We start from the raw sequence: 25,857 nt of genomic DNA on the forward strand, positions 1-25,857 counted from the left end.
ATTTTGGACACTTGGATTTATCCTCTCTCAACCCAGTATTCACAAGGCCATTATGGAAGGCATATCATCTGTGTTTGGCGCAGCAGGTACTAAAGCTGAATTACATTACATAATTGAAGAGACATCAAATAATGTGTGCTCATTACACATCACAAGCTAAGTCAAAAGCCCGTAATTTTATAGAAATTCTTATAGTCCAAAATTGAACATAATTTATGTGTTGTAGGACTTACATGGATCAGGTAAAATCCTAGAATTTAATTTCTATCAAGGATTTTAGAGGTCACCTTGCTAACTCCCTTATTTTCCAAATGATGACATAAATGCTAGGGAGATGGTGATTTGCCCAACTTCCCTACTTAAACTTAAATATATAATGTGCAGGGCTTTTTCTTCTGGTCTTCTGGCCCCTTACTTCAATTGAGCTACAAATCCGTAGTTTTGGAATTCAGGATTTTCCTTGTTTCATAAAAGTAATATGATGTGTAGTGCATATATTACATAACAGTACTAATGGGGTAGGGAAATCAGATAACATTCTACCACCAAAGGAATTCGTTTAAAAGTTACAGTTGTTAGAGATGTCAGGGTTAAAAGCAGAGGTAGGAATTGCTCCCTTTCTTTTTTGGTTCAGACTCCATTCTTTTCTTGTCATTTGTTTTAAAAGCAGAAATAATCTGGAATGGAGAGGGCTAAACTACTTGTTTATTCAGCATAATTTGACTTGTTTGGAGTAAATTTAAAATACTTAGTTAATATATCAAATTATGTATTCTAATATGAAAAGAGTCACAAATGACTTGGTTTGGGGGAAGAAAACAATATAATGGTAGGACAAAAAGGATCATGACAATTAACACTTATCCTTCTCCCCTTCATGATTGCTGAAAATATTTTATTTGGAATTTTAAATTTAATTTTGACTACTTCTTGCTGAGTTAAACCAAAAAGCAAATTGGTTTGACCAATGTGAGTATCTGAGCCTACAGTTCTGAGCCTTGAGTGTGAATCAGCAGGCGCTGGCTCTCATCTTAGAAATGGTGAGCATTGCACTCACAGAGGATCAACAGTGCTCACAGGTAGATCTGGAGATATTGTGGAGAATCGAAGAGAAGGCTGCCTTTATGGAGCTTTCAGATGATGAGAGGAATGTGTCCTTGATTGTCACGAATCTCCCGTACCATTTCCTCACTAGACCCTTGTCCTGACTTAGGGCTTTCCAAATTCTTGGTCTTTAGGAAATAAAAAGGTACAGATGGGAATGGTAGGAATAATGTGGGAAACCTATCTGACCCCAAGCCACAACACAAATATTACATTAATCTAAATGACTACAATGCTTGAAGCTTGAATTAATTGAACACAGTGCTAATGGAGAAAGAGGAATCTTTTTCTCTTCTCCATGATCTGTTTATTTTTAGAATCTATTATTTTCCTTGACAGAAAATTGCTCCTTCAAATGTAGTACCAGCTATACTTATGTCAATGCTTCCAGTTTATGACACTATTGTAGAATTGAAAACGATTTATAAAAAAAAATCAATCATTTCTTGCCATGCCTCTATAGTTTGGATCAGCGCATGCATAAGCCGTAGGAGTAGCTCAGGAATTTAGATGTTGTGAGAGGAGACTACAGGTCTTTGGCGGTTGATATCAAGGAAGATATCCACGTACCCGTACAAAGGATCCTGTCAAAGAATGAACGTTAGAGTGCATGGAACAAGGATCTGACTCAGGATGGCAGTTTTCCCATTTTTATGCTCTTTTCTATCACAAGATCACTATTTCCTTCTTGGAGAATTTCCAATTCTGCATCTCTCTGGCCTCAAAACTCATCCCTAGAGCCCATCACAGATACTTTACCTATCTTTCTTATAACACGAGTTTAAGGGTAAAGGCTGCTACTGTTGCATACTTGGTCTTTTGTGTCAGGCTTCTTTCACTTAACATAATGTTTTATATTGTGATGTTTTACGTTAATTGATTTTCAGATGTTCAACCACCCTTGTATTGCTGGGATAAATCTTACTTAATCATGGTGCATAATCCATATAAAACATATAATTTTTATATATTACTGGATCCGGTTTGTTAGTATTTTGTTGAGGAATTTTACATTAACATTAATAAGGGATATTAGTCTAAAGTTTTCTTGCAATGTTTTGGGGTGGTTTTGATAGTAGGATAATTCTAGCTTTATAGAATATCTTCAGAAATGTTCCCTATTGTTCTATTTTTTTTTTTGGTAGAATTTTTAAAGGATTGGCATTAATTCTTCATTTACCATATGGTAGAATTCACCAGTGAAGTAAACTAGTCCAGAGATTTTCTTTGTGAGAGGGTTTTTAAAAAATTAAATATCTCCACTTACAAGCATATTCACATTATCAATTTCTTCTTGAGTTTAGTTTTGTAAATTTTTAGGAATTTGCCCATTTCATCGAGGTTATTTAACTTGTTGGCATACAATTATTCAGAGTATTCCCCATAATCCTTTTTCTTTCTGTTAGGTCACAAGGAAAACATCTCTCCTCTTCCTTTTGGTAATGTGTTCTTTTTCTTTTTTTCCTCCCTCCCCCTTGGTCAATGTAGCTAAAGAGTTGCCAGTATTGTTTACAAAGAACTAACTTTTGGTTTTGTCTATTTTGTTTGATTTTTTCTTTTGATATTCTAGTTTGTACTTCATTTATTTCTATTCTAATCTTTATTGTTTATAATTTATATCTCTTTATTGATACTTAGTTCTTTGACTTGACTTTTTCAATTCTTTGGATATATTTAAACCATCTAAAGTCTTTTTTAGTAAGCCCAATATCTGAGTTTCTTCAGGGATAGTTTATATTGATTGCTTTTTTCTCTGTGTATGGTTAGTATTTTTTTGTTTCATGTCTTATTTCATATTTCCTTTTGCATATCTTATCATTTTTTGCTGAAAACTGGATATTTTTAATAACATAATGTGGCAACTCTGGAAATCAGAGTCTCCTCTCAGGTTTATTGTTATTACTGCTTATTGTTGTTTGTTTTAGTGACTTAGTTTGTATTCCTTATCATATGTGGCCACTTATGTCTCTCCTCTCTACTTTGTTAGGTTAGTGGTCAACCGATACTTGAGCAGAGTATTTTTACACTAGGAACCAACAAGTCTCCCATTCTTTGCCAAGGGGCTCTGTGTGCATGTTGAGGCCTACTTCAACACGTGGCCAGCAATTGACAATTCTGCCTTAGCTTTTACTTCCTGCTTGCACAGAACCTCAAAGTCTGCCATTGGTGAAACATTGGGACTTCTCAGGTCTTTTCGGAGCATGAGTAAAGCTGGGCATTTGTTCAGTGCTACACAAGTGCATGGCCTTCCATATTTCCAGGAATGCACTGGAACTCTTCAAAGCCCTTAGGACATCTCATTTCCTAGCTTTTTATTTTAATATTTTGGGTTTACTTGTTGTTTGTCCCAACTGTTATCTCTTGCTTCAGGTAGCTGCCAAGTTAAACAATTATCTTTAAAAGTTTTCAGCCAACATCCCGGAGGAAAAGACTTTTTCCAGTGGGGAGCTCCAAGTCAGGTCAGATCAAGACAGTCTTGCAAGTGGGATTTTCCAGGGGACTGCCACACAGGTCAAGTAATGATAATTTTCTAGGAACGGAGCTTTGGAGTGGTTCCAACCCTATTCTACCCCCTCTGGTGGCTGCAGGGCAACTGATTGCACTATGACTGCAGATATTGATATTCAAGGTTACTGTGGAGCTTTAGAGAGGGGGGTGGCAATAGGGCAAGCTAAAATGTCATTAAGCTTGCTGTTTTTACCACGATTCAGCATTTTTCTTGGATAAGCACTCCCTGAATTGCTGTAAGCCTTTGGTTAATTTTCAGAGTTCTGAAAAAGTGATCCTGACCATTTTTACCATATTTCTCATTGGTTCGAAAGAGGGAGTTTTTGAAGTCCTTTTTTTAGCTGACATAACCTTGAACCATACGTTTTAAGATTTCTTTTAGGAAACCTTCCAGATGGATTAAGCCTTCACTCCACCCTTCATGGAGTTAGCACTGTGAGAAATGCCAGGGCTATGAAGGGGAGTGAGGTATGGTGCAAGGTGCTCTCAAGGAAGCTCATGAATTGCTTTTCTGTCATGTGGAAGCAGGTTGGGGGGTATCTAGCAGATGTTTGGAGAGAAAAAGGAATATTTATGTTGTTTCTTTGGAGATGTGTACCTGCTGGTGAATTCTGTAGGTTTTCTGTGCCTGGAACCTTTCTCTTGTACTTGTTCATCATTCAGCTTGAATGTCATTTCCTCGGACAGGACTTGTAGACTTACCCTACCTAAAGACACTTTCCCTAGCTCTGCCCCAGTGCTGCTCTGGCTCATCTTACTCCTTATTTCCTTCATTTGCAAGATTATTTATTTATTAGTGTATTTATTTATTTATCCTCCACCGCCTTCACCAGAACATAATCTCTCCAACAACAGCAACAATGCCTGTTGTGCTCTCTATAGTATCTCCAACTGCCTAGAACCAAAAAATTACTCAACAGATATTTTCTGAATGAACTTAATGAACAAATATAAGGATATATTTTTAAGAGATGAGTGTCTTGGTGTAGCCTTCATTTGCAGCTCTGTCTCCTATCCCATTAAACAGTTCAGAGGACATGAGTGTTTTATGTAAAGAAGTTTTGACAATTTTCTGCACTGAATTTTTGAGTTAGCAGAACCATAGCCTCAGCCAATATCTAATCCATAATATGGGACACTGAGTCATTTCAAACCCAAGAATCCATATGAGTGGTAATGAATGCTAGCATTTCTCAGAGTTTTGAGTTCTGTAAAGCATTTTCTTGCCTAACATTTTATTTTATCCTTTGATCTTCAGTGCAACCTACATTATCATGTCATGGAGAAGCTGATAAAGAATATTTTATGTTGATATAGAGTTTTGGGGTATAATTCCTAGAAATTAGTCACTTAGTTTTAACTTTGAATTTATAAATTACAACATACTATTTCAATAGCTTGTCATAACCTCAGAAACACAGTATAAGAACTGAGATCAGATTTCCTGGGTTTAAACCCCCCATCCTTATTTAATTTACCAAATATTTGAAGCCTGTTTTCTCTTTGGAATAATGGCAAAATAAGAATGCCCATCTCATGGAATTATTAGGAGACTATCTACACTAATAAAAGAGAAACATGCAAATTAGCCATCACTCTGTCACTCTGCCACTCCACTATACCCACCAGCCAATCAGAGCAACTATGCAAATTAAACCAACTAAGATGGTGGTTAATTTGCATATGCAGGTGCAGAGCAAAGACTGAAGACAACTGAAGATGGCGACAGCCACAGAGCTGGAGCGAGCAGGAGGCTTGGGTTGCTCCCGGCGATGGAGGAAGCCAAGCTTCCCGCTGGTCCTGGACTCCGCTCAAGGAGTGGCTGGGGGCCTGGGTGGCCAGGGGCAACCCAGGTTTCCAGGCCTCCCTGGGCTCCACTCAAGGAGGGCTTGGGGCCTGGGTCGTAGGGAGCCTGGGTCGCTGGCGGTGATGCAGGCCTCCAGCCCGCCCTGGGCTCTGCTCGAGGATCTGGGAAAAAAAAATAAGGGCTGGGAGCAGCTGGAGCAGAGAAGCCAAGCCTCACTGCTGTGGCCAGACCAAGGGCCTTGGTCCCAGGTGCTGGAGGAAAACCGGTGCCGCAGCCAGGGGAAGGAAGGCCTATTGCGCGAATCTTAATGCAAGTCTATATATTTAAAACCCTAATATGCAAATGGACTGAACGGTGGAACAGCTGAACAATGGGTTACTATGACGTGTGCTGATCACCAGGGGGCGTGCGCGGAATATGGCAGGCATCAACTGTGGCGGGATGGTGGAGCAGGTGAATGGTGGTGCCAGACCAAGGCAGGGCACTGGTTGCTGTCATCGGGGTGAGCCTCTGGTAGTTACTGAAAATTCTTTGCTCCTGCGTGCCATGGTCCCATCAGGCACTGGCACCTGCTGCCAGCGCCAGCCCCGCTCTCATCTGTTGCCAGCACTGAAGCCACTGTTCACACCCAGAGAAGGTCCTACTCTGGCACTTCCTGTTTTATTAAAGCTTCCTATTCTCTCACTGCAGTGCAGCACCTGTAACCCGTTTTGTTTATCCTCTACATTTCGCATTTAGATGCAGTTCTTCTTTTCAGTGTCCTGTTGGAGAATTATTCAGGCATTTGGATAATCTTTTTTCCTCTTTAGAAAAGACTGAGGTAAAGATCTTTAAGTTGGGTCAACATCTCTCCAGAGAACACAATCCAAATTTAGAATCATCGTGCAGTTTATAAGGGTGTTTCTAGATCAAAATTTATTTTATGTCTTATTATCTACCCATTGTTATCTTATTTGGTCAATATCTCACTCTTTTATTTATTCGATATTGGAATGTTCTTAAAAGTGTTATGATATAAAGCAGGGTACATTTTACATTTCCATAAGTGAGAAACTGATAACCTATTTTTAACATATGAGAGAAGTATTTCTTAAAATAACAGGATTTTCCCTCCAGAAGGGAATCTTACATGGTTGACTTGGTATAGTAGCATTAAACTTTTCTTGAATTGATAGAATAAAATTTGGTATATTTTTCTAAGTGCATGGGAAAGGGTTGGGGAGGGTCAGTCTGTTGATTCTTAACTCCTTCCCCTCCTCCCCTGGAGGGACAGATAAAGCAGTGGTGTTGGACAGGCACCATACGCTGCACACACTTTAAGCAGAGATAGAAGAGTGTTCATGGTGTCTGAAGCGAGGCAGAATGTTCCCACATGAGGGGGTGAGCCCTGCCCAGGCTGTGTGGGCTCTCCATCTCTTGGGAAGGCGTGTCCCAGGCTCAAGGGCCACTCTAACGTGACTGAGCTGGGTTGAAAGACCGCACATGATGGTTTTTCCCAACAGTAGGAATATGTGTTTTTGATAATAAAATTTTATGCGAAGTCCTTCAGACAAAAGGATTTAGCCATACCAAGGATTTAGCCAAAAAGCCATACCCACCCTGGACCAGTCAGAATAACCAGAGTTGAAAGCTCAAGAACGACTGAGGTAGTTGGCAGAAGCTTGTGGTTAGAGGGGAGAATTGAAGGAGATGTGGCTGCAGCTGTGACCCCTAATGCCTCACCCGTACTCAGAGTCCATGGACAGCCTCCAGGCTTATTCTTTGTTTTCCCCACACTTTATCCACCACAAGTGTCTTAAGCTGCTTTTTAAACCTTCTTTTCCATTTATATCTGTCCTTTCTATTCATGTAACTGGTGTTTCTCTTGCACAAAGAAATTGGGTTGGTGTACAACCTATATGGAGGAATTCTAACATTTTATAAAATCATATGTTTTAATAAAACAACCTTAATGAAGAAAACAGCCTACCAATTTAAAGGCTAAACCTTTTAGAATTAATATACATTTAATTAATTATAATGAGAATTCCAATTTTGGGGGGGGGGAATGAACTGAGCGACTTAATATTATTTGAAAAGTAAATGTGAGTAGGCATCAGAATTATTATAAACATAAACTAGTAAGGCCAGACCTGCCCTACCAGGTATTAACACCGATGATAATGCTGCTATTAAAAAAATAGGACACAACTGTTACAGAAAAATCAGTGGATCAGCACAACCCTTACTCATTTGCCATTTGCCAGCAGAAAGCAAATTCACGATCTTTTCTTTCAAAGCTAAAAATAATTAGAGGAGAAAAGTAATGTTTCCACTCTGTTTAACATTCTTGAGGGAAAAGTTTCTCAACTATCAACAGTTAAGGTAAGTTTATATTCAAGAAACCTGCAGTCACTGGGGAGACTCAATAAAGAGTTCATAGGGAACTGTGGTGAACTAGAAAGCATTGAATGTCGTAGGCTGTCACACACATCCTAATCATTCCTCTACTCTCATCTTCTCTCTCTTGAACTTGCTATAAATTTAACTTAATCTCTTTCTCACAGAATTTGGTCTCAGAACGTTTGCAGGAATGCACATACACAATAATGTACATGCACAATAATGAAATTGATCTTTTGTAAACAAACAAACAAACCCAGCGTATATATTTTTCTCTACGAAAGAAATATTTGGTAGATAACACCGAATACTGTTTTTTAACTTGATTTTTTGGAAGGTTTTCAGCACTGTAAGCTTACTGTTTGCTTGATAAGGTAGAGCAAGCCATATGTGTCCGAGAAGGGTGGACGCAGCTTATCTTTTGCATTCGTGTTCTCACCTCTGGAGCTTGTCTTACTGGACCTCTTTCTATCAGCCCTTTCTTCACATTCCAGAGGTTTCTGTGAGATATCTGAATGAGGCAGCAGGACCTAGCTAACCTCCAGGGATCTGTTCTGCTCTTTTCTTTCATTAATTCGTTACCTTTTTCATCTCTCTCCATCTTCCCTCCCTCTTGTTGTGTGTGTGTGTGTGTGTGTGTGTGTGTTAAGAAATTATATATACTCTCTACTTTTAGTGCCCAATAAACCCCCATTCTATGTCTTCAGATGCCATAAATCCAGAGTCGCCCTGTACTATATGTAGAAGGATCAGAATCAGATCAGGACGTCTGCAAGAGGGAGGAGGACAAAGGAAAGGTGACAGGGAGAAGGGAGGAGGGGAAGGAGGATTGGAGATTGGAGGGCCTTCTTCCGTGGTAGGCTGCATTTTTTTAAAATATATTTTTAAGATATATTTTATTAATTTTTCACAGAGAAGAAGGGAGAGGGATAGAGAGTTAGAAACATCGATGAGAGAGAAACATCGATCAGCTGCCTCCTGCACACCCCCTACTGGGGATGTGCCCGCAACCAAGGTACATGCCCTTGACCAGAATCGAACCCGGGACCCTTGAGTCCGCAGGCCGACGCTCTATCCACTGAGCCAAACCGGTTAGGGCTAGGCTGCATTTTTAAAAGCTCAACTCTCCTATGCAAGTGAAGCCCTGTTCTATTCATTCCTCAGGCCTCACTGCCTAGTGACCTCTCTGTCACTCCCTTCTTAAAACCAAAACAGCATCTCCCTTTTTATTTGATGGCTCATCAGTTTATTATTCCCTTAATTCTTAGAGATGGGAAACATGGCTCAGCTCAACAAGTTGAAAACAAGTACATTTTTTAAATTGTATTTTTCAATTACAGTTACATTCAGTATCCTGTTTCTACTACTCTTTGTTTCTCAATTCTGGTCTCTCCCTGTCCTAGTTTTGGGTGTACAGCATAGTGGTTAGATAGTTATATACTTTACAAAATGGTCCCCCACCCCCATATTTCCAGTATCCACCTGGCACCATCCATAGTTATTACAATACTAGGGGCCCGGTGCACGAAATTCGTGCACTGGGTGTGTGTGGGGAGGGGAGTGTCCCTCAGCCCAGCCTGCCCCCTCTCACATACTGGGAGCCCTCAGGCGTTGACCCCCATCACCCTCCAATCGCAGGATTGGCCCCTTGCCCAGGCCTGATGCCTCGGCCAGAGGCGTAGACCCCCATCACCCTCCGATCGCCTGATCGGCCCCTTGCCCAGGCCTGACGCCTCCGCCAGAGGTGTCAGGCTTGGACAGGGGACCCCCATCTCTCCCTGATCACTGGCTCTGGCCCCGGCCCAGGCCTGAGGCCTCTGGCCCAGGAATCATGCCTGGGCAGGGGACCCCCATCTCCCTCTGATCGCTTGCTCCACCCCCCGCCCAAGCCTGACGCCTCTGACCCAGGCTTCAGGCCTGGGCAAGGGGACCATCATATCCCCCCAATCCCCGGCTCCGCCCCCCACCCAGGCCTGATGCCTCGGCCAGAGGAGTTGACCCTCATCACCCTCCGATCACCAATCACCGGATCGGCCCCTTGACCAGGCCTGAGGCCTCTGGCAGAGGTGTCAGGCCTGGGCAGGGGACCCCCAGCTCCCCGCAGTTGCAGGCTCCGCCCCTGCCCAGGCCTAACGCCTCTGGCCTAGGTGTCCGGCCCGGGCAGCGGGGACCCACAGCTGCAGCGGCCCCGCGATCGTGGGCTCCGCTTTAGGCCCAGGCAAGGGACCCCTAGGCAAGGGACCCCTAGCTCCCGGGACTGCCAGCTTCGACCGTGCCCAGCTTCCATCGCTGGCTCCACCCCTACTTCCTGCTATCACTGGCCAGGGCGGCAAAGGCTCCTGATTCTCCAATCATGGCTGGGGGGCAGGGCAAAGGCGGCCCTGGCGGCTCTTAGCTCCCCCCTGGGTTTCCGATCACTGTCAGTGGCAAGGGGCTTCTTCCTGCTTTCCCTTTCACTTCCCTGCATTGTGCCTACATATGCAAATTAACCGCCATCTTGTTGGCAGTTAACTGCCAATCATAGTTGGCAGTTAATTTGCATATAGCCCTGATTAGCCAATGAAAAGGGTATCGTCGTACGCCAATTACCATTTTCCTCTTTTATTAGATAGGATGATTGACTATACTCCCTATGCTGTACGTTACATCCCCATGACTGTTTTGTAACCACCAAGTTGTACCTCTTACTCCCTTCACCTTTTTCATCCATCCTCCCTCCCCACTCCCCTCTGCTAAACATCAGTCTGTTCTTCAAAGAGCCTCTCCCTTTCTTTCCCTAGCAGGTTTGGCTCAGTGGATAGTGGATAGTGGATAGGGTTCAATTTTGGTCAAGGACACATGCCTGGGTTGTGGGCTCTATCCCATCCCCAATAGAGAGTATGCAGGAGGCAACCGATCAATGATTCTCTCTCATCATTGATGTTTCTATTTCTGTCTTTCTCTCTCTCTCTGAAATCAATAAAAAAAATATAAACTTTTAAAAAAGCCTCTCCCTTTCTTAACACACTCTGTAGAATCTTTTGCATCCATGTCCTACTCATGTCAGTGGGGAAGGTCCAGCCACAGACATAATTTGCAACATTATGAAAAACCTGGGTCTTATTGTGTAGATAATTAAGTCCCTCGAATGTGCACCTTGCTTAACCAGCTTAGCTCTGTGACCTTATTTACTCACTAATTCTCTTTTATTTCTCTCTTGCTATTTCTGCTACTGTTTGTTTCTCAATTCTGGTCTCCCTCTGTCCTGGGCATTTCTCTCACTGTCTCTTAGTCTGCAGGGATAGAGGGTAATACATATTTGGAGAAGGGAAAGGTCATTGGGGTCTTTATGCACAATTTAAAATTAATTTGCCCTTTAAATACTCAAAGATCAGTTTCACAGTATTTCTTTATCAAATTTAAAAGAATAATTGTAGAAAGGGGTTTATTGCTTTTCCCATTTGGGAAACAAGTCAACAAAATCTCACTGAAAATTTCCAAAAATCTGTAACCAGCATGTTCTCACTACCTATAAATAACTGTTGTAAGGTCTTTTGAGATATAAAGCTTATTGTAAGTGATGTTATCTATTTCAGTACATTGTATCCACTATTATTCTCTCTATTTGCAGTATACTGACCTTTCCCAGTGAACATGGGTTTCTTCTGGGAGAAAAAAAACAACCCAATAACTTTGTAAATATAAGACTACTAGGGGCCCAGTGCACGAATTTGTGCACCTTGAAAGGAACTGTGGGCCACGAGGCTGTGGTAAGCACAGGGGCATGTCTTGGCTCATCCTCCATGCCCCTGCCCCTCCCACCATGGCCCCTGGTCTCCTATCTGCCGGCAGCCCTGCTCCCACTGCCACTGCTCCTACCCGCTGATGGTGCGGAACACAGCAGTGGGTAGGAGTGGGGCTGGCACCATCCGTGGGTGGGAGTGGTGGCTGCTGCCCCGATTGCCCCTCAGGATCAGGGGGAAGTGGAGAAGACTTCGGGGTGATCAGGACTGGCAGCCACCGATCGCACCCGCTGATGGTGCAAGCGATCGGGACAGGACCAGCTGCCGGTGTGAGCAGGGACGGCGCTGGCAGCAGGTGTGAGCGCCAGGCAGGACTGTGGTGCGCAGGAGCAAAGAATTTTCAGTAACCACCAGAGGCTCACTCGATGACAGTGACCGGCACGCCCCATCTTGGTCTGGCACCCCTGCTCACCTGCTCCACCATCCCACTGCAACCAACACCCGCAACGTTCCACACACGCCCCATGCTGGTCAGCACACATCACAGTGACCAGTTGTTTGGTTGTTCGGTTGTTCCGCTGTTTGGCCTATTTGCATAATAGCCTTTTATTATATAGGATATTCCTGGCATAAAATAGAGGTATAATTTTTAAAAATTGAACTTTTGAACATTACTTAAAATATTGAAGTTTTTAAAATTTCTGAAATGAAGAGAAGAATGTAAGATACCGATTTTATTCCCCTGTGGATATAAGCTATTTACTCTTTTTCATTAGCTTTGTTTCTGTTCTCTAAAAATGGATTTTTTTTTCAGAAGTTTTTCTTGAGGTCTATGGTTGAGAAAATATGCCAAGAAACTAGTTTCTTGCCCTTAGTCTCTTTCTACAGTTGATCTCATTGCTTCGTTATTTTTTAGTAGAATTCATAGAAATGCTTTTTTTTTAAGCGATTACATAATTTCCCTAATAACAGTCTAAAATAAACACTAATTTTTATTATTTGACTTTTACTTTTTAAATAAATTATCATAAAATTTTGGAAGCAAATTTTCTGACCGAATTTTGATAGGAATCATTGCTTAAGGTTATTACATCAGTTTCTTTATTTTTCAACCTTTATGTCATGCATTTTTGTCCCATGTTCATTCTTCATGTGTACTGTGACCTTTTGCATGCACCTTTAAGTATTTTAAACAAGCTGTTCAGTGAATATGAAAAGGCAGCCTCTGCAAAGGAAAGCTTAACTCACAGCAGAGAACAACAAACAGAACTGAGAATCCATGCTTTCAAAAGTAAAGAAAGAGGTGGAGGGATGTGGAGGGATCCACTGTTTACATTTCAGTGGAGCTTATTATTTGCTTTTCTTCATCTTTCCATGTGTCCCTTGGTAGCATCTACATCTGTCTTTCATTTGTGGGAAGCACAGGGGCCCTCAGTATTCAACCCCACTTTGCAACCTCACCTTCTGATTCAGTGTTTTCTTTTTAAATGTATTTTATTGATATATTTTTACAGAGAGGAAGGGAGAGGGATAGAGAGTTAGAAGCATCGATGAGAGGGAAACATCGATCAGCTGCCTCCTGTACAGCTCCTAGTGGGGATGTGCCTGCAACCGAGGTACATGCCCTTGACTGGAATCGAACCTGGGACCCTTAAGTCCGCAGGCCGATGCTCTATCCACTGAGCCAAACTGGTTAGGGCTGATTCAGTGTTTTTAGAATATATCTCAAAAGGTCTGAATGACACAACAGATGTCTACCATTCCTTTTCTTTTCTCTCAAAACATGGATTATTTTCCCAAAATTATTAGTTAAGTCCTCATGTAATATTACCCCAGGGCTATACAAACAGATTTTCTATATTTTATATTCCGTGTGTGTGTGTGTGTGTGTGTGTGTGTGTGTGTGTGTGTGTGTAAGGGGCAGGGGCTTAAATATTAAGGCACCAGAATAGCCATCTCTCACACTTTGGTGATTGTATTTGATTTGTGTTTATTTTCTTTTAAGTCCAAGAAATCATATTTTTATGATTAATTTTGGTATGTAAGTGCCTTTTCTTTCTGCCTGGGTGAGCTTCACTCATCCCTGAAGGCTTACTATTAGCTGAAACTCCAGTTCTAGTCAGGAGGCAATGAACACAGCTGCCACTTGAATCCTCTCTCGTGAAACTTCTATTATGGTTATTTATATCTAGATAAGATGTTGGGTCCTTTAAGTCAATGGCTGTATTTTTCTCCTTCCTTTCTCCTCCGAGGGGAAGTGATGGGACATAGTGATCAAGGGCAAGGGTTTTCAATGTAGGAAGACATGGGTTTGAAGCACAGGGGCTGGTCTTCCCACACAATAACCTCTCTGAGGCTTGATCGCTGGCAGAGAGTTATAAGAAATAAATGAAGTGGCCCAAAGTATCTGTGACGTTAGGTGGTTAATAAATTAGTATTATTCTCTTCCTGCCTCTTATGGCACCTGTGCATAGGCTAGCATGTGACAGATATGAAGCAAATTTCTATTGAGTGAATAAGTGTGTGAAATAATAGAATTTCAATCCATTATATAAACTTAACAAATATAATTTATAGTTACTCTGTTACTTCTTTTATTTGATTTCAAATATCCTAAGATTTGGTTTGACTTTCATTGTATTTATGCCCATGGTTAAACAACAGTCTCTGAATTTTACCCAAAATCACCCGTGATTTCTTCCGTGGATGTCTTCTGCACTGGTCCTGGGTGGCTTTAGGCTCTCGCGCACTTGATGATGAACTTGGCATGCTTCCAAGTGAAGCCTCCTAATTTTAGAGTCAAAATGCTGGGGGAACAAACCACAGATGTGCATTGAAATATGCACAGTATGAGTACAGAGCCTTTTCTAAGAGTTATAATAAGAAAGGTCTTTAACCTAAAGATGTTGTTTGAAAACTTAGCATATTTCCTTTTTTTCTTTGAATAATCCAAGAATACTACCTTGCTTTTCCCACGTCACATTGGGTTTTGAGAAACTAAAAATATTTTATCAAAACATTTGTTCTCCAAGAGTAGTCTACAGCTATCATATTTTTATAGGTCATAATAGTTTTTAAATATTACATTCAACTCAGAAGAAGCTTTTCTTTCTATATTACATAACACAAGACATTTTTGCACTTTATAATTCAATTACTCTAATAATAGCTTTTATAAAATCTCTTTTTTTCTAAAAAGAGGTCAGAAAAATAAAATAAAAGATAATATTCTATATAATGAAAGAGAAACATGTAAATTGACCATCCCTCCACTATGCCCACCAGCCAAACAGGAGTGAGTATGCAAATTATCCCAACAAAGACAGCAGGTTAATTTGCATACACAGGTGCCAGGAGGAGAGCAGAGCAGGAGAGCTGGCGGCTTGGGGGGACGTGGCTCCCTCAGTCGCTCCCCCAAAGCCGCCAGGTGGAGAGCAGAGCGGGAGAGCTGGCGGAGAGTGGAGCATCTTGGGGAACTTGGCTCCTCAAGCTGCCAGACAGAGAGCAGAGAGAGAGAGCTGGTGGCTTGGAGGACTTGGCAGAGTGGGAGGCCATGAAATGGAGACAAAGCAGTAAAGGAAACCAAGAGCACGGGGAGCACCAGGAATTCTGGGAATAGTCGTTCTGGTGGCAGACGGATCTCCTAGACCCATGGTCGGCAAACTGCGGCTCACGAGCCACATGCAGCTCTTTGGCCCCTTGAGTGTGGCTCTTCCTAAGGCTTATGAGTACCCTAATTAAGTTAATAACAAAGTACCTACCTATATAGTTTAAGTTTAAAAAATTTGGCTCTCAAAAGAAATTTCAATCTTTGTACTGTTGATATTTGGCTCTGTTGACTAATGAGTTTGCCGACCACTGTCCTAGACACTAGAGCAAAGTGAGCCTCGAGCAAATTACTGTTGTGGTGTGGGATGGAGGGAAAGCAAAGGTGAGAGACATTAGTAAAATCAGAGTTTCCAGGAAAAATTAAAGGGAAGATATCCTAAAACTTCCAAGAAATCTCCACCAATGAAGCAAAGAAAAAAAAAGGCTCCATTATTCTGTGAGCAACAAACCAAACTGAGTTGGGGTCTCAGACAATTCCCTCGTATGACTGCAAAGACAGACAGAAACTCCCAGATTGGAGAGGGCTCCCCTGGGGGCTCCCAGATTGGAGAGGGTGCAGGTCAGGCTGAGGGACCTCCACACTCCCCAGTGCATGAATGTCATGCACCGGGCCTCTAGTAATAAAAGGTTAGAATCTTCACTGTTACTAGAGCAAACTTTTTCAGGGACTTGCTCTTCATCTTTTGTTTGCCTAGAATATCCACTATTTATCTCTCCATGTGGAAGTTGGGCCATTTGTTAGTTCAATGTGTATTTACTAAGATCTACTTGTACAAGGAACTAATTATATTTGTAGCTTTAGAGGAAGATACTCATAGAATATTTAGCTTTACCTGTTGTTGAATGTGAGCATCCCTGCCTTTCACAGCTCACAGAATAGCTTCCTTGCCTACGTGGTGTACCATTTAACTATGAGCTTGTCTCTTACCTCCTATGAGACTAAATGTGTTGCAAGAAGCCTTCATTGTTGTAACCCTGGTAGAGCCTAACTCAGCTCCTGGTCCCTATTTGTGTCAAGAACCTTTCGAGCTTAATGGAGTGTGTAGGCACCCCTATGGGGATTAGTAGAACCAGAGTCCAAAAGCCCTGGTTCCTAGACTCTACTAACCAAAGACATTTGCTTCTAACTCCCCAGGAATTCCACATGTGCTGACATAGAGAGTGTCCCAGGCAGCACGGACCCATCTCTCATGCAGAACGGGCTTGCTTTTAGAACAAGCCTCTTCCAGAATGTAGGAGAGACATGCTTGAGACCCTATATTCCACTCTTACCCAGTCATTCCCAGTACAGTTGGGAAGCAAATAGGAAAGTTGACTTCATTTAACTGACAATGTTGTTACGTTTATTAAGCAAATACTGCAAAACCAATTGAAAGCTGAGTTGTTTTAATTTTCAAAATGGAAACATTTTACTTGAAATACCACCATTAGCTAAGTTGTCTAATCTGACTTAAGGCCCTGCCCATACTTTGGATCATAAACAGGTTGGCCTCCATCCTTTTTCAGTTGCCTTGGGTCTGAATATTAGCTAAGCTATGCATGCTACATTAGGAACATCTGATGCACCTATGTGTAGAGGAATCATCAGTCCAGATGAAATGCATGTATCTCATCACCCATTTCCTAATATTTTGGGGGGAAACTTCTGAAATGTCTGATTAAAAAGAAGCAAAAACAAAAATGAATCAGCAGGGAAGAGATAGAAGAAGTAAGCCAGGTAGCTTCTCAGATCTCTTACTTTGTACTCCCTCCCCCTCCCCCCCCCCGCCCCTGCCCAGGCAATTGTTTCTTCAGTTTCTTTTCTTTTCTTTTTTTTAATTATTTAAAGAATTACATATGTCTCCTTTTTCCACCATTGACCCCTTCCCGGCCACTCCCACCCCCCAGGACAAGCCCCCACCACCCCAGTGTCCATGTCTATTGGTTATGCTAACATGCATGCATACAAGTCTTTGGTTGATCTCTTACACCCCCTCTTCCCCCCCACACACACCACCCTCCCCGGCCTTCCCTCTTAGGTTTGACAGTCTGTTTGGTCTTTCTCTGTCTCTGGATCTATTTTTGTCCATCAGTTTATGTTGTTCATTATATTCCACAAATAAGTAAGATCATGTGATATTTATCTTTCTCTGACTGACTTATTTCACTTAGCATAATGCTCTCCAGGTCTCTCCATGCTGTTGCAAATGTTCCTTCTTTTTTATAGCGGCGTAGTATTCCATTGTGTAGATGTACCACAGTTTTTTAATCCACTCATCTGCTGATGGGCTGTTTCCAAATCTTAGCTATTATAAATTGTGCTACTATGAACATAGGAGTGCATATGTCCTTTCTAACTGGTGTGTCAGATTTCTTGGGACATATTCTTTGTACTTTTGATGCCAGTCTTATATTGCTATTTCCTTAAGTGAAATGAGAATTTGGACAAGGAAGAATGAAATGGGTGAAAATTGGACACCTTTCTGACAGGGCCTGTCATAGTAATTTGACAGACGTAGGATTGTGAGAACCAAGATTGGATACAATCCATCATGTTGCAGTAATCAACATTGACTTAGTTTTTTTATGCCGATGCCATACATTTTATCTTGGTAAGAGGCAATAAATGTCTAAGGCTGGTATTTAAAGAGTAATAGTAATATTAACACTAGCTGTCAGAGGTAGTATCTAACCTATGTTTATGAGCTTACCTGAAATCATTTCCTGGCCTCTTTAAGTCCATTTTCTTTTTAAATTCTTTTTACAGGTAAAGATAAGATTAAAGTGTCTGAGGATGACTTGAAGAAACTCCCTCTAATTAAATGGTGTATTTTGGAAACGATTCGTTTAAGAGCCCCGGGTGCCATTACTAGAAAAGTGCTGAAACCAGTTAAAATTTTGGTAAGCTTTAATTTGGCTTTAAAATAATCTCTCTAGGGAAAAAATGTATATATCTTTCCCATATATTATTAGATAATTCCTTAAATTCCAGTAGCACCAAATGACCTAGGAATAGATTACTAACAAGAGTTGTACAGCAACATTTTGTCAATGTAGGTATTTTTCCATTGGTGAGGATTTTAGCTACAATATAATATTTTAATAATCATTTTGGCTATGTGATTATGTGTCAAAATTAGTATAATCCTATTTCAATCAAGCAAGTGGATTAGATAATATCTTCACTGCTGAGCAGCCATAGGTTGAGGAATTCATGTGCAAGAGAAGTTCCAACTAGAGACAGTTTCAGACCACAGATTACAGATATGGGAACAGATAATTGATATTAGCAATCAGCGTCCGAGTAAGGGAGAGAGGTCCTTTTTATGGGCAGAATAGGAGAAAATTCTGAAGTGCACCATGAAAAGTATGTGTACATGGCAGAATTTCAGGTCAATATTTGCTGAGTCAATCAGGCAGAACAAAATATTGTTTCAGAATGATTTGACTTTGAGCCTGCAAGATCACATTAAGTCAGACCTCCACTCTTGTTGGCTGTTTTTACACACAGCATGAGAGTGCCTGGATTCAAACCAAGAACATTTTGTAGTGGTACAACACAAAAAGACAAAAAAAAAACCCCAAATTTTATAAAGGTTGCAACTTGCTAAATTCAGAAGAGACATTTGTTTGTTTGGCTGATCTTACATAAATAGCATGATTTAGTTTTAGTGTGATTTTAAACAGTTTTTGCTTTTAAATAATCAAATTCTTAATTACTTTAAAAGTATAAAATAATATGCTTTCAGAGGAAATAGTCAAACAACTTGGTGCAATTAAGTAGAACAATGTGTTTATTAGTCTGAATAGTACTATAATTTTCTTGAACTTTTATTTATATTATAAATGTTGATAATATATAAATATGTAAAAATAAATAAATAAATTTATAAATATATTATAAATATTTACATTATACAGGGTGGGGCAAAAGTAGGTTTACAGTTCTATGTATGTGAAACAGAGTTTATTCTTGTATTATTATTTATTAACTGTATTATTTTCTTTATAAAAACTATAAACCTACTTTTGCACACTCTTACATTATTTATTTTATAGCCTCATTTATATTCTGGCTAGTAGATAATTACTTGAATTACACAATCATTTATCTGCCAGCAGGCATCTTCATTTTTATTTTATTATACAGATTCTATACATGTTTTGTTAGATTTATACCTAAATATTTCAGTTATTTTGAAACTTTTATAAATGGTATATTTTCAAGTTTTAAGTCTCAATTGTACATGACTTGTTTGTAGAAATATAGCTGATTTTTTTTGTATCTGCAACTTTGCTAACCTCACTTATTGGTCCTAGGAGTGTTTTTATAGATTCATTAGGAGTTTCTTTGTAGATAATATTTTAATTTCTGCCTTTCCTACCTGTATGCCTCTTCCCCCTTCTTCTTGCCTTATTGCATTGGCTCTGTCTTCCAGCACCATGGTGAGTTACTGTGGTGACAGCAGATATTCTTGCCTTGTTCCTGATTTTTATGGGAAAACATTTAGTCTTTCCTTGTTAAGTATAATGTTGGCTGTAGGTTTTTTGTAGATACCTAGAATAAATCTCATTTGACCAGGATGTATAATTTTTTAGACATTGTTAGTTTCTTTTGCTAACATTTTGTTGAGGATTTTTGCATCTAAGCTCCTGAGAGTTATTGGTCTAGTTTTCTTCACTTTTTATTTTGTCCTGTTTTGTTTGGTTTCTATACCATGACAGTCTCTTCAAAGCTGTTTTATCCTTGTCCTGTACCCTTTTCATACGCACTCACACTCCTTTCTTTCATCCACTCTTCCTCCTTCTCATTTCTTTTCTTCCTTCCTCCCTTTCTTCCTTCCTATCACATGTATTTCCTTATGAAAGACAGAAAAGAAAAATTCAGCAGTATAGCTCTCTTCTTTTCTTCCTTACGTCCTTTCTGTTTCTCTCATTTTCTCTTTCTGGTCTCATTCTTCAGGTTTTTTACCCTGTAATTGCTCTCCCTTAAAGATTGCATTCCAGACCCTGGCCAGGTAGCTCAGTTGGCTAGAGTGTTGTTCCCATATACCAAGGTTGTGTGTTCAATCCCTGGTCAGGTCACATACAAGAAATAACCAATGAATGCATAAATAAGTGAACAACAAAGCCACGTCTCTCTCCCTTTCTCAAATCAATTAAAAAATAAATAAAGTTCCCATTTTGTCTGTACTAACCATGCCCATGACCAAACCAGGAAGAAAAAAACCTATAAGGATTCTTATGTCTAAATTCTTATAAAATGTTTTTCCTGCTGCTTTTGAATTTCTTCTCTCTCTTGCGAGTTCCAGTGTGGTTTATGTGGTTTCAACACATTTCACCTTGTGCTTCTTTAACCAGTTGCTCTGCCTGCCACATATATGGCAGCTCTGCACCCCTCTTCTCAGACATAACACCTGGCTGTGCTATTTCATTAGCTAAGTATCTGAGATCATCACAGGGTGATTGTATAACAAGAAATGTTTAATTTGTTACATAAATAGATTTCCTTCCCAGACACAAACCAAAAACTTTTAGGCACACACCACTTTCCAACCAATGTAACACACTTCCTCTGAGATTGTGTTCCTTCTGGCTCCTGCTATCCTGCCTTTGGATATTCTCATGCTGTTCATTTATCTTTATTTGATTAATTATACTTACAGCCCAATACTTCTTCCTTCACTAAACACTACTTTGTTCTTGGGATTCTGTGCTCATCCTCTTTCTTTTCCTTAAGCTTCTCCTATGCCACCACCTGAAGCCTGTCTCCCGGGCCCCCTTGTTTCCCTTCTAGCAGGAGTTTCCCACTGGGCGGATGTTAGCTTCCTGCTTATTTCATTTTACTTTTCATTTCCTTGAAGATGACTCAGTTGATGTTCTCTTTTCTTGTATTTTTATTTTACATAAGCGTGCTGGTATTTGTTTTTCAGCATAAAATTTCTTATCTCTTGACCAGCAACTCACTTGTCTGCTGGTCAAGCTTCAACATTGGTACTGATATGGTCACTCTATATTCCACCACCCCTCATACCCACTGAACCCCTTTTCTATCCTTAAGTGAGTAGCTTTTGGGGGAGCTTTTAACATCATATCCTTGTCAGATTGTTGGGGCTGTTAACATCACATAGTTTTTCAAAATTAATTTTGCCTATTTCAACAACTTTACCAAAAGAAACATCCATGTTCAAACACATGCCTATACATATGCACTCATGCATACACAACCCCACAACCCCATGACTGAACTGTAACAACTATCCAACATTTTCTTTGTATGACATCAGTAAATAAATCTAGTTCTCGTCATAGTGTAAATATGTCATTTTAAAAAGTTGTTAACATTATTTTTTATTTTTCATGCATCTAGAGAGTTTTCATATTTATTTCCATTGCCACATAATCGTCCATGGAGTTAATAGCTTGAATACTTAATTATTTCTTGGCTCTTGAGAATTTAGATTGTTTTACTTTGTGGTTCTTTTAATGTGGTAATTACTTGCATCTTTGTGCAGAGTACATTTCTTTCTTTTTTTTAATCCTCATTCAAGGTATGTTTATTGATTTGAGAGAGAGGGAAGGGTGAGGGAGGAGAGAGAGAGAGAGAGAGAGAGAGAGAGAGAGAGAGAGAGAGAGAGAAGAGAGAAGAGAGAAGAGAGGAGAGAAACATTGATCAGTTGCCTCCCATACTTTCTCTGACCGGGTATCGAACCTGCAACCGTGGTATGTGCCCTGACCAGGAATCAAACCTTCAACCTTTTGGTGCAGAGGAAAACACTCCAACCAATGGAGCCAGCTGGCCAGGGCCATTTTCTTCTTGTAATGATTATGCTTGAATTATGTGTTACTAGTGGATTACTGGTCCAAGGGTATAAACACACTTATGATTCACAACATACAGCCCTCTTATAAAGTCTAACATCTATGGGATAAAATATTTTGAATTAGACAGAATGGGTATCCAAAACGAGTCAAGAACTTATTTTAAATAATTATGAGTCTCATATCTCCATTTCCTAACACTCTCACTCTCTTCCTGGAGGACATGAGGCTACTCACTACCTGTTCAGTCTCCTTCCAGACCCCAGCAGCTGTGATGGCATCTCAGTGGTGGGACAGGTCTCTTCTTTCTCAGAGACCTGTGCTCAGGCTGCATCTTCCCAGAATGCCCCAGTCCTTCCTTCGTTATTCCCCACAATATGCTCTTCACAGCTATAAAAGGTGCAGTGTTTCCTGCACTCACTGTTTCTTTTGTAAACGTGGCCTTCCGCATAGGAGTCCCACACGCACCTGGATTTCTCCCTGGGGAGATGAGACTTTAACTTTAATAACTTGCACAGTTTTCATTATGTAAGTAATACATGGTAATTAGAAAAGAGAAGATGAAAGAAGAAATGAAAAATTGCTAACAATTTCATGTCAAAGATAATTCCTGTGAACACTTTGGTATTATTATAATTTCAGATTTTCTTTTCCTGTAGTGTGTGCATTTTCAAAAATTCAGTTGGGGTCATACTGTGTTAATTTTTTATAACCTGCTTTTATTTTACTTAATAATAGGTCACAAATAATTTTCTATATCAATAAAGGACATCTACACCATTTGAATTGCAACATAATAATCTAATATATGGACAGAGTCTAAATATTTTCATCAGTTCCCCATTCCTGATTATGTATATGGCTTTCATTTTTTTTCACTATGCCTTTGCTGAATATTCTAACACGTTCCTAAGAATTTGGATTATAGAAAACATTTCATATGGGACTATCTGTATTGAGCAGTGGCAGAGGCTCATTCATATTTTCCCTCCTGTTGGACAGCTGGTCAGGGTGTCTTGCTATGAATGCTAGAAGTATTCTCCCACTGCTCTTCCCCTGAGTAGTCTGAACAGGGTATCAGTATTCATTTTTGCTTTTGTATTCTTTTCTATTAAAATGAACAACTATCTGCTTTCTTGGATTTACTCCATTTCTTCTTTCTCTTTATTATGCCGTCTTTTGAAAACTCTTAAACTTCTACCTATACTCTTTTCAAGGCTTCATATTTTTAGTAAAAAGTTAATCTGCAAGAATACCAAGCAAATAATAAACAAAGTAGTATTGGAAAATATGAATAATTAAGACATATTAATTACCTTCTTGAGGTATTAAAATGTTATAAAACTATTAAGACATGTTATTAAAACAAGTATTAAAACAATTAAAATGGCATCATATTGGTGTCAGACCAGATTGTCAGATCCATTGAACAGATTAGATAGATAACAAAAAAACAAAACCCCTTACACATAAGAATTTAACAGAATAAATAAATCATTATAAGTTCATGAAGAGGGAAGAGATTAATATATGGTTTGAGATGACTAGCTAAGGCAGGAAAAGGTGGGGAGAGGGGGAAAGTAAGAGATCAACCAAAGGACTTGTATGCATGCATATAGGCATAACCACTGGACACAGACAATAGGGGGGTGAGAGCCTGTGCTGGAGTGTGGGGGCAGGCTGGGAGAGGTCAATGGGGGGAAAAGGAGACATATGTAATACTTTAAACAATAAAGAATTTTTTAAAAGTTATAAATTGCCTCTCAACAAATAAATCTACACTAATAACAGAGAAACCTGCAAATTGGTGTCACTCTGCTATGCCCACCAGCCAATCAGAGCAGCTATGCAAATTAACCAACAAAGATGGCGGTTAATTTGCATACACAGGCATTCAGTGAAGACTGAAAGCTCCGGCCAGAGTGAAGACTGAAGACTGAAGACTGAAGACTGAAGACTGAAGAGACTTGGCTTCTCCACTGTGGCTGGACCAAAGGCCTGGGTCCCTGGTGCCGGAGGAAAACCGGTGCCGGCAGCCAGGGGAAGGAAGGCCTATTGTGTGAATCTTTGTGCAACGGGCTTCTAGTATACATATAATTTCTCAAATAAATAAATAAATAAATAAAAGTGGGTACTTTTTTTACCATAGTGGTTCTCAAACTTTTAGTCTCAGGATCTCTTTATCCTTCTCAAATTTATTGATGATCCCAAAGAGCTTTTGTCTGTGTGAGTTATATATATTTACTATATTAGAAACCAAAGCTGAGAAATTGTTAAAGTATTTATTTAGTAATTCATTTAAAAAGAACAAGAAACCCTATTGCATGGTAAATTGATAGCCTGGTATTAAGAAACATATTTTCCAAAACAAAAAGTGAAGAGTAGCATAATTTTTAAATTTTTGTAAATCTGATGTCTTGCTCATAGAAGATATCTGAATTCCTATGTACGTGTCTACAATCAGTCTATTGTGATGTATTGTTTTCATTGATGGAAATGAAGAAAATCCAGCCTCACTTTGACATGCAGCCAAAAAAGGAGTGTTTTAGTAGCCTTTTCAGATATTTGTGGCTATTCTTTGATACTACACTAAAACTCAACAGTGGTATTTTCTTATAAGTTTGTTGCAACCTGAAAATATATCAGTGAATTTTTGTAGGAAGTTATGTTAAAATCCACTGGTGTGTGTCCTGTACTTTGAATGAGTATTTTTACTCAGGAGTGATGTTGACCTGGCAGAAGCTCCGGAAAGGTCTTGGGGACTCCTAGAAATCCCTAAACCACCTAGAAAGCCACTAGTATAGAGAAAGCCAATATTGTAGCCACTATTATAAATTCAGGATTAATCAGTGAAACTACAAAGCAGATGAACAGGTTTGAATGTACCATATCAAAAATTAACATGTCTTATTTTGTAAAGTATAATCTAAATTAAATGTAAACCGAAAATTAAGAATAAATTTCAATATGTTTGTAACACAAGGGGAAATAATTTTAATATATAAAGAATTTACAGCTCAGTAAGTAAAGCACTATGGTTACATAGATTAATGCACAAAAGTTTATAGAAGAAAAAAACATGGAAAATGCTCAACAAAGACATAAAATTTTAGGTGGCAATCAAAACTAGCCTATTGAGATGTCAGACTAGCAGATAAGAGGGTAATGAACTTGACCTGTTCACGTTGTAGTTAGAGACTTTTTTATTTTTTATAAAATTTGAGGAAGCAATTAAGCAACAGGTATTAATAGCCTTAAAAATATTCATGTCCTATGTCTCCTGAACATCTCTGTTAAACGATTTTGTATGAAAAATGCTTTGAGGAAGAAGACTCTAGTTATGGCATTTATAATAGGAAAAACATTAGAATAGGATCAGATTAATTATGATTTAATCTAGCCAATGAAAGATTAAATAGCTATTGGAGAGGGAATTATTCACAATGACTATACAATATGAAGAAATAAATAGTCTTTAATTTTTAAAGTGCTAAGAGCAGCCAAGCTCCTGGCCAAGAGCTAGGAGGGAAACCATGTCCTCTGGACCTCCTCCTACTGATGCTCTGTCTTTATAGGACTCCTCCTCTCTCTTCCATAGTCTGCATTCCTTGCACCCACTTTGCTCTCAGAATTCTTCTTAAGGTACAGCAGATAGTCCTTCCTTCTCTTTTCTCTCCAGACTAGAAGCTCATTGGCCTCATAGTATCCCTATGTGGTGGGCTGGCCAGGTTCGATTCTGTCTACCTGAGAGATGCAGTTATTGCAACAGGTTGTGACTTCTCTTTGCTAGTGGTCTATGTTCCAGTCCTTACTATTTTGTCTCCCTCTTGATCTGTCCCTTCATCTATCCTATAAATCAGTGGTTCTCAACCTTCTGGCCCTTTAAATACAGTTCCTCATGTTGTGACCCAACCATAAAATTAT

The 25,857-nt window shown here is 39.7% G+C and overlaps 1 protein-coding gene across 1 annotated transcript in view; it reads left to right on the forward strand.

Annotated features, from left to right (window-relative positions):
* LOC132237266 (24-hydroxycholesterol 7-alpha-hydroxylase) overlaps positions 1–25,857 on the forward strand; it is a 73,888-nt gene that overhangs the window by 25,342 nt on the left and 22,689 nt on the right. The window contains exons 7-8 of the mRNA XM_059701523.1: positions 2–86; positions 17,879–18,012. Coding sequence (XP_059557506.1) covers positions 2–86; positions 17,879–18,012 — 219 coding nt within the window. The remainder of the gene's footprint in view (position 1; positions 87–17,878; positions 18,013–25,857) is intronic.

Source organism: Myotis daubentonii, chromosome 6 (assembly GCF_963259705.1).
Source record: "Myotis daubentonii chromosome 6, mMyoDau2.1, whole genome shotgun sequence".
Lineage (NCBI taxonomy): Eukaryota > Metazoa > Chordata > Mammalia > Chiroptera > Vespertilionidae > Myotis > Myotis daubentonii.